At 41.8% G+C, this 15,398-nt stretch overlaps 1 protein-coding gene across 1 annotated transcript in view; it reads right to left on the bottom strand.

Moving 5' to 3' along the window:
* Window positions 1–15,398, bottom strand: part of ZYG11B (zyg-11 family member B, cell cycle regulator) — a 103,878-nt gene that overhangs the window by 35,562 nt on the left and 52,918 nt on the right. Inside the window, exons 4-6 of the mRNA XM_050803053.1 lie at window positions 14,560–14,700; window positions 8,877–9,053; window positions 3,536–3,600 (exon numbers count right to left, since the gene is read on the bottom strand). Of these exons, the coding sequence (XP_050659010.1) occupies window positions 3,536–3,600; window positions 8,877–9,053; window positions 14,560–14,700 (383 nt within the window). The remainder of the gene's footprint in view (window positions 1–3,535; window positions 3,601–8,876; window positions 9,054–14,559; window positions 14,701–15,398) is intronic.

Raw genomic sequence — 15,398 nt, 5'->3', positions numbered from 1 at the left:
AAACACAAAAAATCAGCTGGGGGTGGTGGTATATGCCTGTAGTCTCAGCTACTCAGGAGGCTGAGGCAGGAGAATCACTTGAACCCAGGAGGCGGAGGTTGCAGTGAGCTGAGATCACGCCACTGCACTCCAGCCTGGATGACAGAGCAAGACTCCATCCAAAAAAAAAAAAAAGAGAGGGAGGGAGGGAGGGAGGGAGGAAGGGAGGAAGGGAGGGAGGGAGGGAGGGAGGGAGGGAGGGAGGGAGGGAGGGAAGGAAGGAAACAAATAAACCTGTCTGAGGACTTAAGTATGATGTCACTCCCGTTCTCACAGCATTCTAGGACTTTAGCGTGGGGCCATATCAAGCTTTTTTCCTGCCTACCCTATGCTTTCTGCAAAGTGGATTGTTCATTAGTCTTCACACATGCCCACAAGTATGAGGTAACACAGGCTAGTGGTAAAGTGTAGAGATTCTCCAGTCAGTTCTGGGTTTGAATTCTAGTCCTACTTAATGTTAATGATAACAATAAAATAAAATAAAATTATTTTATCATGTGAGGCAATGTAGTCAAGTTGTTAAGAACATCATACACTTTGGAGTCAGCCTGGATTCAAATATCAGCTCTACCACTTATTAACTTTTTGTTTGTTTTTGAGAGGGAGTTTCACTCTTGTTGCCCAGGCTGGGGTGCAGTGGCACAATCTTGGCTCCCTGCAACCTCTGTCTCCTGGGTTCAAGCGATTCTCCTGCCTCAGCCTCCTGAGTAGCTAGGAGCTGCCATCACACCTGGCTAATTTTTTGTATTTTCAGTACAGACAGCATTTCACCATGTTGGCCAGGCTGCTCTACAACTCCTGACCTCAAGTGATCCACTTGTCTTGGCCTCACAAAGTGCTGGGATTACATGCATGAGCCACGCACCCGGTCTAACTTTGGGACTCTGACCAAATTCCTTAACCTCTCTGAACTTCAATATTCTTATCTGTAAAATAGTAATAAAAACTGATTCCAGACTGGGCGTGGTGGCTCACACCCGTAAAACAATTCAACCAGCTCTCATCTTCAAAGCAACATAGCATGGATGAAAAAATGGAGGACCTGGAGTCAGACTGAATTTAAATCTAGACTCTGCTACTTACTATCTTATTACCTCAGGCAAGTTACTAATCCTTTCTGTGTCTCTATTTCCTCATCTGAAAAATGAAGATCATAAGAGTAATGATTTCACAGGATTGTTCTGAGGACTGAATAAGCATACATAAAACACTTTGGCACAACGCCTGCCTGGCAGTAGTAAGTGCTTCATACATGTTAGTTTTTACCATTTTTATCTCAAGTGCCATAACAAACATGAAATCCTTAATGATCATCAGTCAGACAGAATCTTTCCTTCCTTGTGTGGGGGCCCAATGCATTTCATTAACACCTCTTCTATGAAAAATTATGTCTCATGTAATATTCATTCATTCATTCATCCATCAATCCATTAAATATCCACCCAGGCACTAGAGACAAAGTGATGAACCAATCATAGCCTCTGACCACAAAGAAGGTCAATTCTAGCACAGTACATTTGCTAGATGAGAGGTAGGCAAACTATACAGCCTGTGGATCTGGCTGCCTGTTTTGTAAAGTTCTGTTGGAACACAGCAATATCCATTTGCTTATATATTACCTATGGCTGCTTTTGAGGGACAACAGCAGAGTTAAAATAGCTGCAACAGAGACTCTATAGCCCATAGGCCTAGAGTATTTATAATCTAGCCCTTTAAGAATAAACATTAAGGAGTAGAATATAATCTTTAGGAGAGTGACTATGTCTTTCCTACCTAGACTTTGTTACAATGATGAGCACAGAGGTTCAATATTTCCAAAATAAAATTAGCAATCTACATGAGATATATGTAGTTATATTTTCATCCAAATTGCTTATTTCAAATAAAAAAATCACAGTAAAATTGCTGCTTGAAGGCCAGGCGTGGGGGCTTATGCCTGTAATCCCAGCACTTTGGGAGGCTGAGGTGGATGGATCAGCTGAGGTCAGGAGTTCAAGACCAGCCTGGCCAACAAGGTGAAACCCCATCTCTACCAAAAATACAAAAATTATCTGGGTATGATGGCACATGCCTGTAATCTCAGCTATTTGGGAGGCTAAAGCAGGAGAATCGCTTGAACCCGGATGGCAGAGGTTGCAGTGAGCTGAGATTGCACCATTGCACTCCAGCCTGGGCAACAAGAGTGAAACTCTGTCTCAAAAAAAATGAAATTGCTGCTGGAGAAACATACTTTTCATTAAATAATGAGGTATAAATTTCCTTTTCAAAATGCCATCATGAAAAAATTATATTTTAAGACCAGGCATGGTGGCTCATACCTGTAATCCCAGCACTTTGGGAGACCGAGGTGGGTGGATCACTTGAGGTCAGGAGTTTGAGACCTGCCTGGCCAACATGGTGAAATCTTGACTGTGCCAAAAAATACAAACATTGGCCCAGCGTGGTGGCACATGCCTGTAGTCCCAGCTACTCAGTTAGCTGAGGTAGGAGAATCACTTAAAACCAGGAGGAGGAGGTTGCAGTGAGCTCAGATTGCACCACTGCACTCCAGCCTGGGTGACAGAGTGAGACCCTGTCTCAAAAAAAAGAAAAAGAAAAATTATGTTTTAAAATAGTAAAATAAAAAAACACTTTTTAAGCTCCAAAATAACATCTTAGAAAATAAAGGTCCCCTTAATATTTAATGGAATCTAGATATATGGCCTCCCTTAACTGCTCCTTAAAAAGTTTCTTCCATAATTCAATACCAAATAATGATAAGAATAAGAGATATGTTACCAAAAAAAAAAAAAAAAAAAAAAAAAAAAAAAACACTGGACCTAGAATTAGAAGACCTACATCTTTTTTTTTTTTTTTTGAGACAGAATCTTGCCCTGTCACCCAGGCTGGAGTGCAATGGCATGATTTTGGCTCACTGCAACCTCCACCTCCCGGGTTCAAGTGATTCTCCTGCCTCAGTCTCCCGAGTAGCTGGGATTACAGGCATGCACCACCACACCCGGCAATTTTTTGTATCTTTAGTAGAGACAGGGTTTCACCAGGCTGGTCTCGAACTCCTGACCTGGGGATACTCCCGCCTTGGCCTCCCAAAGTGTTGGGATTATAGGCGTGAGCCACTGCACCCAGCCAGACCCGCATCTTTCTAACCTTGCGGTTATTAGTCACAAAGCCATAGTCAAAACAATCTCTATATATGTCTTAGTTTTTTTATCTTTTGAATGGGGATAATAATGCTCATAGCTTACAATATTATGTGGATATCTTGAAAACTATAACCAATATAAATTCCTAAGCAAAGGACAATGGGTCAATTTGCTATCATGAATGTCAAAGCACTAAATTAAAGAAAGTAGATTTAGCATTCTACAAAATAACCCTCAATTCTATCTACTCAATTAATCTTATAAAAGAGATATCCTAAAGGGTAAGAAATGATCCAAGACAGATTTCTAACATTCTGGTTTGCCCCACATTAAGTTCTAGAACTATCACTTGCCTGTTAAATGGAACATCTTGAAGGATCCGGTCACTGCAAAGTGAAAGGAGGCAATTCTTCTGTAACTAAAAAATCAAAGGAAGAAAAAAAATCCTAAATAAAATATCACTTTGTTATCTTTGAACCAAGGTAGCTTATATATATATATAAAGAAGACTGATGAAACACCAGTTATTTCTTTTTTTTTTTTTTTTTGAGACACAGTCTCGCTCTGTCACCCAGGCTGGAGTGCAGTGGCCGGATCTCAGCTCACTGCAAGCTCCGCCTCCCGGGTTTACGCCATTCTCCTGCCTCAGCCTCCCGAGTAGCTGGGACTACAGGCGCCCGCCACCTTGCCCAGCTAGTTTTTTGTATTTTTTAGTAGAGACGGGGTTTCACGGGGTTAGTCAGGATGGTCTCGATCTCCTGACCTCATGATCCGCCCATCTCGGCCTCCCAAAGTGCTGGGATTACAGGCTTGAGCCACCGCGCCCGGCCAACACCAGTTATTTCTTACAACCTTTATCTGCCCCCCTAGTATTGAAAGGCTCACTTCCAGGAGACCCATACAAATTTACTTGTACCTTTTTTTTTTCCTTTTCCATTAGATGAGAAATAGGGCAATAAATAGGATAACTACAGCTAATCTCCTTGTTTCTGGTGGCCTATGAAGTAACCTTGTCTTCTGTATTTTTTGAGGTACAGAGAATGACAAAAACAGTGGCTGAAAGTTTTACCTGTTGACATAGAATCAAAGAATATAGACGAGCCTGCTTGGAAGACTCTAACATAGAGTACACGGGGGGTAGTGCTCTACACATTGGCTTCTAAAGAGTGACTGATAGACTTGGCTCTATCTTTTAAACAAAGTTTAGACCAGCACAATTAAACAAGAGTAAATGAAAATAGGAATAATTACTTGACACAGTCAAGGTGCACCATCATAATAGAAAGGTGATTCAAGTTATTCCTGTGAAGCAAAATAAGAAAATAAGTGTGGGCTTAAAAAAAAAAAAAGTCATAGTATATATATACTACCAATTTTTTTTTATTTGGACACATGGCTTTGATATTTTTTAAAGGCTTTAGTGTACAACTGGAAGATTTCTTACCTAAAGAAGACTTAATGTAGGGAATTCAATCATAGAAGGCAAAAGTCAGATTAATGGGATATATACAGCTAGTCAAGAAATAGAAAAACATATAAAATGAACACCCTATTTGCTTCATGGAAGATGTAGAAAGATTACATAATAGAAGAAATGGCAGAGAAAAGGCAAAGTGGTAGTAAATCCCAGGTGAATGATACGGAATGGGTTAGGTACAAGTGTAATTAATTAAGAGGTTTCTCAGGAAGTTTTATATTCATCTCAGATGGTCAAGGTGCTAGGACAGACTCTGCTTGAGGATCCATTTACCTCCCCTAAAATATGAATCATAATCTGGCAGATTGATTAGTGGCATAACTTTCCTCCTTCACCATTTTTCTCCTCCCAAATAAACACAATAATTTGTACAGGATCCACAGAAGTAAGAAAGGCAATAATGCTATTCTAATTACCTCCGCTTAGAAAGCCCATCCCTCCTGTTCTTTTAGCTGGAAAACGCTTAATTTTGCTTCACAATTCAACTCAGGGCAGAGATATTACCTCATTGAGGAAGACTTCTTAATGTTTTTTGCTTGTTTGTTTTTGAGACAGGGTCTCGCTCTGTCACCCAGGCTGGAATGCAGCGGCACAATCATAGCTCACTGCAGGTTCAAACTCCTGGCGCTCACATGATCCTCTTGCTTCAGCCTCCCAAAGTGCTGGGATTAAAGGCAAGCCACAGTGTACAGCCTCTAATTTTCAAATTGTCCTAAGTGCCCCTCCTGGGCTCCCAACAGCACTTGTTTCTCTCAGTACTTGCTACACTATGCTACATTATGTGTTCCTATATCTGAATGCTTAGAACTCAGTACAGGTGCACACAGTCTGAATTCAACAAAGCGCTAACCTTAACTGAACTAATGGCTAAATTAATAACAGAAGATAAATTTCACCGACTGCACTTGAAAAGCACCACAGGCAGAAATGGAAAAGAGGAAGACTTCTGCTGTAGTCTTCAATTTCCGCCCAGCTAGAGTTTTGATTTTGGGGGCTACAGTCTGAACTATGCAAGTATTCAGGAATTTTCTTTAAATTTTTTTTTTGGTTTGTTTTTAAGGAATTCAATGTGGAATCAAAATTTCCTGTGCTGGCATTCATCAAATCTGGCCCTAATCTGGTCATCACTGGCCTCATCCTACACTGCCCTTCCTACACTCCAGTCACACGCAACTTGCCCTTCCTGGAATGCCTGCACATTCACATATAGGTCCACTGTTTTTCTGCTTTTCTCCATGGGAAATCTTTTTCATTTTTCAAGATGTGAGTCAATGTCACTTCCCCTTTGATATCCTGCCTGGTACCTTGTCCATACACCAATCCAGGTGGCAGAATTAATCATTCTCAAGTTTCTGTAGCACTTAGTTAAAATAGCTGAAGACAATTTACATAATAGTTTACTGTATTTGCATTTCCAACTAATAGGTGAGTTCCCAGGGTTTGTTTTTTTTTTTTTTAATTGAATTGTTTTTAAATGTTTTTACTAAATAAGAAATACAAAAAAAATTTACAAAATATATGTAGGCATAAGGCAGTGCTTCTCAAACTTTAATGTGTACACAAATCACTTGGAGATCTTTATAAAATGATTCTGTAAGTCTGGGCTCTCGAGATTCTGCCTTACTAACAAGCTTGTAGGGGATGCCAACACAGCTGGTTAGCAGAACACACTTTGAGTAGCAAGAGTGTAAGGAATAACAATACAGTGAATACTACCACTGTGTAGGTGTACCTACCACTCAGTTTCAGAAAAAGAATCTATTACCAATAGTACTATTAGCAAGCCCCATTTGGCCCCCTCTTTTCCCTCTCATTTCCCCTCAGAGGAACTACTAGTCTAAATTTTGTGTTTAACAGTCCCTTGCTTTTTATCAAAACATGTATTTATATTCCTAAATAATGTGCCATATAGTTTTGCAAGTTTCTGAACTGCAAGTAAATTGAATCACATGTATGTACTCTTCTGCATTTTTAATACCCAACTTGTAATTGAGATTGATCAAGGTTGTCATCTGGAATTGTAATTCATTCATCATTCACTGCTTTTAAGTATTCTGATGTGTGACTAAACACAGGCTGATGGACATTTGGTGTTTGGTGTTTCCAATTTGTTATCATTATACACAGTTACACAGTGCTACTGTGAACTTCTTTTTTTTTTTGAGATGGAGTTTCGCTCTTGTTGCCCAAGCTGGAGTTCAATGGTGCAATCTTGGCTCACTGCAACCTCCTCCTCCCAGGTTCAAGCAATTCTCCTGCCTCAGTCTCCAGAGTAGCTGGGATTATAGGCGTGTGCCACCACGCCCGGATAATTTTGTATTTTTAGTAGAGGTTTCTCCATGTTGGTCAGGCAGGTCTCAAACTCCTGACCTCATGTGATCTGCCCGCCTCGGCCTCCCAAAGTGCTGGGATTACAGGCGTGAGCCACCACGCCCGGCTCGAACATTCTTTTTTGTTTGTTTGTTTGTTTTGAGACAAGGTCTTGCTCTGTTGCACAGACTGGAGTGCAGTGGCTGAATCACAGCTCACTGCAGCCTTGAGTGCTTGGCTCAAACAATTCCTCCACATATGGATTTAAATGCTTTTAGGCATGTACTCTTTAGGCTCCTGAGTAGTTGGGACCACAGATGTGTGCCACCGTGCCGGGCTAATTTTTTTATTATTTGTAGAGACAGGGCCTCACTATGTTGCCCAGGTTGGTCTTGAACTCCTGGGCTCAAGTGATCCTCCTACTTCGGCCTCCCAAAGTGCTGGGATTACAGGCATGAGCCACCATGCCTGGCCTACTGTGAACATTGTTTTTAAAAATATATAACAGCTTTATTGAGATACAGTTCATGTACCATACAATTCACCTATTTAAAGTGTACAATTTGATGGATTCTAGTATAGTCACAGAGTTGTGCGACCATAACAATTTCATCATCCCAAACATTTTCATCACCCTAGAAGGAAACTCAATACCCAATACAGTGACTTCCCATTTCCCCCACCCCATTTCCTAACCTTATTTATTTTATATGCATCCTTTCTCATTTTTCCCTGATCAACTTTGCCAATGAGTTTTCAATATTATTAAATATGTTTGAAGAATCAATTCTTGGAATTATTGATCCTCTCTAAAATAATGGTATGTTCTTTATTTTATTAATTTTTACTTTCATCTTTGTTATTCCTTCCTTCTACCTTCTTTGGGCTTATTCTTTTGTTGTTTCTCTACCATAGGCAGACTTATTTATAGCTCCTTTTTAGTAAGAATGTATCTTTGGGGAGGAAGTCATAGCTTTATACTAGGAGTCTTCTGTCTGATGGGCTTCCAGAGGCCATGACAATCAAAGCCTAAATTTCATCTAGTTTGGCAACTGCCCTCAATGAGGGAAGCCGGCTTTAATGATCCACTCACCAATGTGGTTTGCCATTTTTACTTGGTTTTGGGCCTCTGAGTATTTTTTACTAACTTGCCAACTCAATGGTCAATTTCAAATGACCTAAAAAAAAAATTTTCAGGGCCGGGTGAGCAGGCTCACGCCTGTAATCCCAGCATTTTCGTAGGCTGAGGTGGGCAGATCACAAAGACAAGAGATTGAGACCATCCTGGCCAACATGTTGAAACCTCGTCTCTACTAAAAATACAAAAATGAGCTGGGTGTGGTGGCAGGCGCCTGTAATCCCAGCTACTCGGGAGGCTGAGGCAGGAGAATCGCTTGAACCTGGGAGGCGGAGGTTGCAGTGAGCTGAGATTGCGCCACTGCACTCCGGCCTGGCAACAGAGCAAGACTCCGCTTCAAAAAAAAAAAATTTAAGCAACATTTTTAGTATTCATCCTGATAGGTTACACCTTCTACCATACTGCTAGAAATGGAAAAGACACGTCTTAATCATTTCTGTATCCCAGCATTTGATAGTGCCTAGCCCAGAAGAGATCCTCTGTGCCTATCTGTTGAAATGATCACAAACTCAAGATCTAGGAGGAAGATGAGTTTTATATGGCTTGTACTAGGTCCCCCAATAAATGGATTTAGGTGATTTTAGCCATGGAATATACTCCTTTGGTGTCCACTTCTCTGTTTTCTTACACTCAGTCATACCACAGCCTCCAAAGGCATTTGAATTTGAAGCCTTGGTCTATTAAACTTGGTCTATTAAACTATTAAACTGTAGGAGATGAGTAGAAGACACTACAAGGACTATTTGAAAAGGAATTCACATAAGCTTACCTGCTGGTGATTGGGAAAATGTTCCATGGCTTTGAGTAGCAAATGGGTCACATCAGCCAGGAGTCGGACAGGCATTCCTGCAGCAAGATCCTGCTTGGTTAAGTTAAATACACAGGCGCTTGCAGCCAGTTGCACTGGCAAATTCATAGGGTGGTTTCTCATCCCAGTAACCACAAGCTGGAAAAAAAAAAGAGTCCTCTTAATTCACCTTATAAATACAAGCCCTCTTCACAGAGCAGCATTATTTTGTTGGTCTGTAGTAACTTCAAAGATGTCGTAAGTTTCTTTTACATCCTCATGTGCAAACAGCCTAGGATATAGCAAGTTACTCACAAATAGTTCCAGTCTACCTCATCAAGGCAGGTATTCAGCTATTCATATCTAGAGGTTTTCTGTAAAGCTAATAAATCTTTTCAACACAGGTCACTCATCTTTGTATTTCTTTTCTTTTTTTTTTTTTTTTTGAGACAGAGTCTCGCTCTGTCGCCCAGGCTGGAGTGCAGTGGCCGGATCTCAGCTCACTGCAAGCTCCTCCTCCCAGGTTCACGCCATTCTCCTGCCTCAGCCTCCCGAGGAGCTGGGACTACAGGCACCCGCCACCTCGCCCAGCTAGCTTTTTGTATTTTTTTTAGTAGAGACGGGGTTTCACCGTGTTAGCCAGGATGGTCTCGATCTCCTGACCTCGTGATCCACCCGTCTCGGCCTCCCAAAGTGCTGGGATTACAGGCTTAAGCCACTGCGCCTGGCCTGTATTTCTAAGACCTACTTATGGTGCCTGTTACATGGAAGGCAGTGAATAAATTCTCACTGACTTGAATAGAGCATAACTTCATTCTCAAATCTCAATCTTCAGTTCCTTGAGAACACTGCTGAGGTTAGAGTGCAATAAAATCCATTCACTTCCCCTGGCCTAGACAACTATTTCTCACTTTTTCCTCTGACCTCAAACCCCCAACGAATCCTTCCCATTCTTCACTATCAGCTGAAGATCTTGCTTTCAACTACACTAAGAAAACTGCCAGCCTGGGCAACACGGTGAAACCCCATCTGTATAAAACAGTGCAAAAATTTGCTGGGTGCCAGGAGCGGTGGCTCACACCTGTAATCCCAGGACTTTGGGAGGTCAAGGTGGGTGGATCACGAGGTCGGGAGATCGAGACCATCCTGCCTAACATGGTGAAACCCTGTCTCTACTAAAAATACAAAAAATTAGCCGGGTGTGGTGGCAGGCACCTGTAGTCCCAGCTACTTGAGAGGCTGAGGCAGGAGAATGGCGTGAACCTGGGAGGCAGAGCTTGCAGTGAGCCGAGATTGCACCACTGCACTAGAGCCTGGGCGACACAGTGAGACTCCATCTCAAAAAAGAAAAAAAAAGAAAGAAAGAAAGAAAAAACAAACACAGAAATTAGCTGGGCATGGTGGCGCATGCCCGTAATCCCAGCTACTTGGGTGGCTGAAGCAGGACAACTGCTTTAACCCAGGAGGCAGAGGTTGCAGTGAGCCAAGAGCACACCATTGCACTCAAGCCTGGGTGACAAAGGCGAAACTCCATCCTTCTCTCTCTCTCTGTCTCTATATATATATATATACACACACACACACACACGCGCGCGCGCGCGTATATATAAACACACACACACATACATATATGAAGCTGGGCATGGTAGTGCATGCCTATAGTCCCATCTACTTGAGAGGTGAGGTGGGAGGATCGCCTGAGCCCTGGGAGGCAGAGCCTGTAGTGAGTCATGGTTGTGCCACTGCGCTTCAGCTTGGGGGACAGAGTGAGACCCTGCCTCTAAGGAAAAGAGAAAAAAAAAAAAGAAAAGAAAAACTGAAGCAACCAGAAAAGAATTTCAGATTCTCATTACCACATGTATCCTACTTACCAGCATACGTATATATACATCACCTTCCTGCCTGCTACCATAAGGAATCTTTTGGGGTCCTTTGTAAAACAAATCCCTCCATGTATATGTTAGATCATTATTTTCTTGTCTACTGAAGGGAAGCTGTTCACCCCTCCTACTCCTATATCAATTTTTTATTCTGTACTGGATCATTCATATCAGGATATAAACAAGATACATTTTTCCTGTTAAAAAAAATCAAAACATTCCTCTTTTAATCTCACTTACTCAAACAATTACCATCTTTTTTCTTTGCTCTCCTTTGCAGCAAAATTCCCTATAAGAATTGCCTTGGCCAGGCATGGTGGCTCATGCCTGTAATCCCAGCACTTTGGGAGGCTGAGGCAGGTGGATCACTTGAGATCAGGAGTTCGAGACCAGCCTGGTCAACATGGTGAAACCTCGTTCGTCTCTACTAAAAATACAAAAATTAGCCGGGCATGGTGGCGGGTGCCTATAATCCCAGCTACTCGGGAGGCTGAGGCAGAAGAATCGCTTGAACATGGGAGGCGGAGGTTGCAGTGAGCTGAGATAGTGCCACTGCACTCCATCCTGGGCAATAGAGTGAGACTCAGTCTCAAAAAAAAAAAAAAAAGGAATTGCCTAGGCTAGGTGTAGTGGCTCATGCCTGTAATTACAGAACTCTGGGAGCTCAAGGCAGGAGGATCACTTGAGGTCAGGAATTCGAGACTAGCCTGGGCAACACAGCAAGAACCTCTCTCTACAAAAAATTTTTAAAAATTAGCTTGTGCAACATAGTGTGACCCTGTCTCTACAAAATTAGCCAGGTGTGGTTGCATGGGCCTGTAGTCCTAGCTACTCGGGAGGCTTAGGCAGGAGGATTGCTGGAGCCTAATAAATAAATAAATTTATTTATTTTTTAAAATTTTAAAAATTAGCCAGGTGTGATGGCACACACCTATAGTCCCAGATGTTTAGGAGGTTGAGGCAGAAGATTGCTTGAGCTCAAGAGTTTGAGGTTGCAGTGAGCTATGATCATGTACCACTGCACTCCAGCCTGGGCAATACAGCTAGATCCTGTATCTTTAAAAAAATAAAATAAAAGTGGCTCACTCCTATAATCCCAACACTCTGGGAGGCCAAGGCGGGAGAATCACTTGAGCCCAGGAATTTGAGACCAGCCTGGGCAACATAGTGGGTCTCCATCACTACAAAAAAAAAAAAAAAACCAATAATAATAACAAATGTTAAAATTCAGCCAGGCATGGTGTTATACGCTTGTAGTTCCAGCCACTCTGGAGGCTGAGGCAGGGGGATCATTTGAGCCCAGGAGGGAGGTCAAGGCTGCAATGAACCATGATCATGCCACTGCACTCCAGCATGGGTGACAGAGTAAGATGCTACCTCAATAAATAAATAAATAAATAAATAGCCTATATTCTTTCATTTATCTCCGAATCATTCTCTGAATGTCTGAATGAATATTTCAGATCAAGACTAGAGATCTAGTCCTTTGTTGCTCAGTTCACAGTAATCAAAACCAAAAAAAAAGATAATTCATATACGAAGTGCCAACATCCTCTGATATATATAAAAGGAGTGATAGGTGTTGGTGATAATATCCTAAGGACTAAAATGTTACTGGTTCCTACCCAAGCACCTCATTCTCAGAATTTAAGGTATGTAGGATGTCAAGTTGTGGCTCTGCCACTGACTTATTATTACTTAATGTCACAGAACCTCAATTTCATAATCTGTAAAACAGAAGATAAAACTCATCTCTTGGAATTGTGCCCACTAAACAAGGTGGCAAATATAATATAGTCCTATGCTCATTGGTTTTCAAAACTGAATGTGCATAAGAATTACCTTGGAATTATCTTGGGGGCTTATTAAAATGCAGATTCCTGTGCCTCATCTAGCCCTACTGAATCTAAATTTTGGGGGGTGGGGTTTACAAATATCTTTTTTTTTTTTTTTTTTCAGACAAGGTTTCACTCCTGTCACCCAGGTTGGAGTGTGGTAGCATGATCTCGGCTCACTGCAACCTCTGCCTCCCAGGCTCGAGCAACTCTCAGTTGCCTCAGTGAGGACACTGCCTCAGTGTCCCACGTAGCTGGCACTACAGGTGTGTGCCACCACACCTGGCTAATTTTTGTAGAGCTAGGGTTTTGCCATGTTGCCCAGGCTGGCCTTGAACTCCTGAGCTCAAGTGATCTGCCTGCGTTGGTTTCCCAAAGTACTGGGATTACAAGGGTGAGCCACCACGCCTGGTCACAAATATGCTTTTTAAATAAGCAATATCCTAGACTTGTAGTGGTCAAAGGACCACTTTTTTTTTTTTTTTTTTTTTTGAGAGTCTTGCTCTGTTGCTCAGGCTGGAGTGCAGTGGCATGATCTCGGCTCACCGTAACCTCGGCCTCCCAGGTTCCTCATGCCTCAGTCTCCTGAGTAGCTGGGATTACTGGCGTGCACTACCACGCTCGGCTAATTTTTTGTATTTTTAGTAGAGATGGGGTTTCGCCATGTTGGTCAGGGTGGTCTAGAACTCCTGGCCCCAGGTGACCTGCCTCAGCTTCCCAAAGTTATTATAGGTGTGAGCCACTGTGTCCTGGCCCAAAGGACCACATTTTGATAAATGTTGCCCTAAGCATTCAATAAAATTAAGAAATCTCCTTTCTTGCCCTTCAAAAGCTGTCTTGGTTAAAATAGCTGGGTGCTGTGATGTACACCTGTAGTCCTAGCTACTTGGGAGGCTGAGACAGGATTGCTTGAGCCCAGGAGTTTGAGGTCTGTGAACAGGCATTGCACTCTTGCCTGGGGAACACAGTAAGACCCTATGACTTAAAAAAAAAATTTTTTTAACTTAATTGGGGAGTAATGTAAATCAGTTAAGAATGCACAGTAGGTTCTAAACAGCATGGAAAAGTGCCTTGTGGAATTCCGATATCTGCTTGCTTTATTTCTCTCTTTCTTTTTTTGTATTTTTTAATACTTTTTGTAGAAATGGGGTTTTGCTATGTTGCTCAGGCTGGTCTCGAACTCTAGGGCTCAAGCTACCCATCTGTCTCAGCCTCCTGAAGTGCTGGGATTACAGGCATCAACTACCACACCTGGCCCAATATTGTATTTCTAAAAAAATCTATTTGGGAAACAACATAGGGTTAATATACAAAACAGTGTCCTGATCCCAGTCATATACTTTCATTTTCTACAGTAGCTGGTAACAAAATATCATGGTGGTCACTGGTTTTAGGTAGATAAATATGTACAAGACATTTATATGCTTAATGAGACTACTATAAAACTTCAATAACATTGTACAACTATATTCTCTCTCGTTTGTGGCTAATAATTGAAATCACACGTCATCAATCATATTATAAATAATAAAAAAAGACTAAATGCAAATTTTCTTTTTTTTTTTTTTTTTGAGACGGAGTCTTGCTCTGTCACCCAGGCTGGAGTGCAGTGGCCGGATCTCAGCTCACTGCAAGCTCCACCTCCCGGGTTTACACCATTCTCCTGCCTCAGCCTTCCAAGTAGCTGGGACTACAGGCGCCCGCCACCTCGCCTGGCTAGTTTTTTTTTTTTTTTATTTTTCAGTAGAGACGGAGTTTCACCGTGTTAGCCAGGATGGTCTCGATCTCCTGACCTCATGATCCGCCCGTCTCGGCCTCCCAAAGTGCTGGGATTACAGGCTTGAGCCACCGTGCCTGGCCCTAAATGCAAATTTTCACCAATTTTCTTCAAAAAATCATCTGCCCAGGGAAATCGTTTCAAAAATTTCATATCCAGTTTCTTATTCTTACCTTTAAAATTTCTGGCTTTGTTTTTTCCATCACATGAGTCAGACTAAAAAGATGAAATAGAGCTTCCCGAACAAAGAATGCCCGTTCACTGTAACGCTTCAGTGCTTCTGCAATCTGAGTTTCATTGGCTTCTCCAGACACCTGTGAACATAACCAGATTAGCTTTTAGAATTCTCTCTCTTTCTCTATCTAAATATCATTTGTGGCCAGGTGTGGTGGCTCATGCCTGTAATCCCAGTACTTTGGGAGGCCAAGGTGGGTGGATCATGTGAAGTCAGGAGTTCAAAACCACCCTAGCCAACATGGTGAAACCCCATCTCTACTAAAAATAAAAAAGTTAGCCAAGCGTGGTGGTGCACGCCTGTAATCGCAGCTACTCAGGAGGCTGAGGCAGAAGAATTGCTTGAACCGAGAAGGCGGAGGTTACAGTGAGCTGAGATCGTACCACTGCACTCCAGCCTGGGCAACACAGCAAGACACTGTCTCTAAATAAATAAATAAATATAATTTGTATACATGGCATCTAGGATAGTTATGTAAAGCTGGAATCAAATAAAAATGATTATACTTTCCAATCTATCCAGATTAGTCATCTTAAAAAGGTGTATTTTTCTTGAAGAGATGTATATTAGATAAACTCAGAACCTAGCATAAGACCATGGGTGAAATTTTCTGTATTATACCTAAAATAAATCCCAAGATATTTAACACTATTTATAAGGCCCTACCACTTGATGAGGATCCTATCTGCCTCTTACTCCTCTCCCCCAGCTCACAATGTTTTAGCTATATACCCCTTTTTTCCTCATCTTTCCGTAAGTCAAGCTTTTTCTCAGTAA

This window comes from Macaca thibetana, chromosome 1 (genome assembly GCF_024542745.1).
Source record: "Macaca thibetana thibetana isolate TM-01 chromosome 1, ASM2454274v1, whole genome shotgun sequence".
Lineage (NCBI taxonomy): Eukaryota > Metazoa > Chordata > Mammalia > Primates > Cercopithecidae > Macaca > Macaca thibetana.
This window is presented reverse-complemented; position numbering and strand designations above follow the sequence as displayed.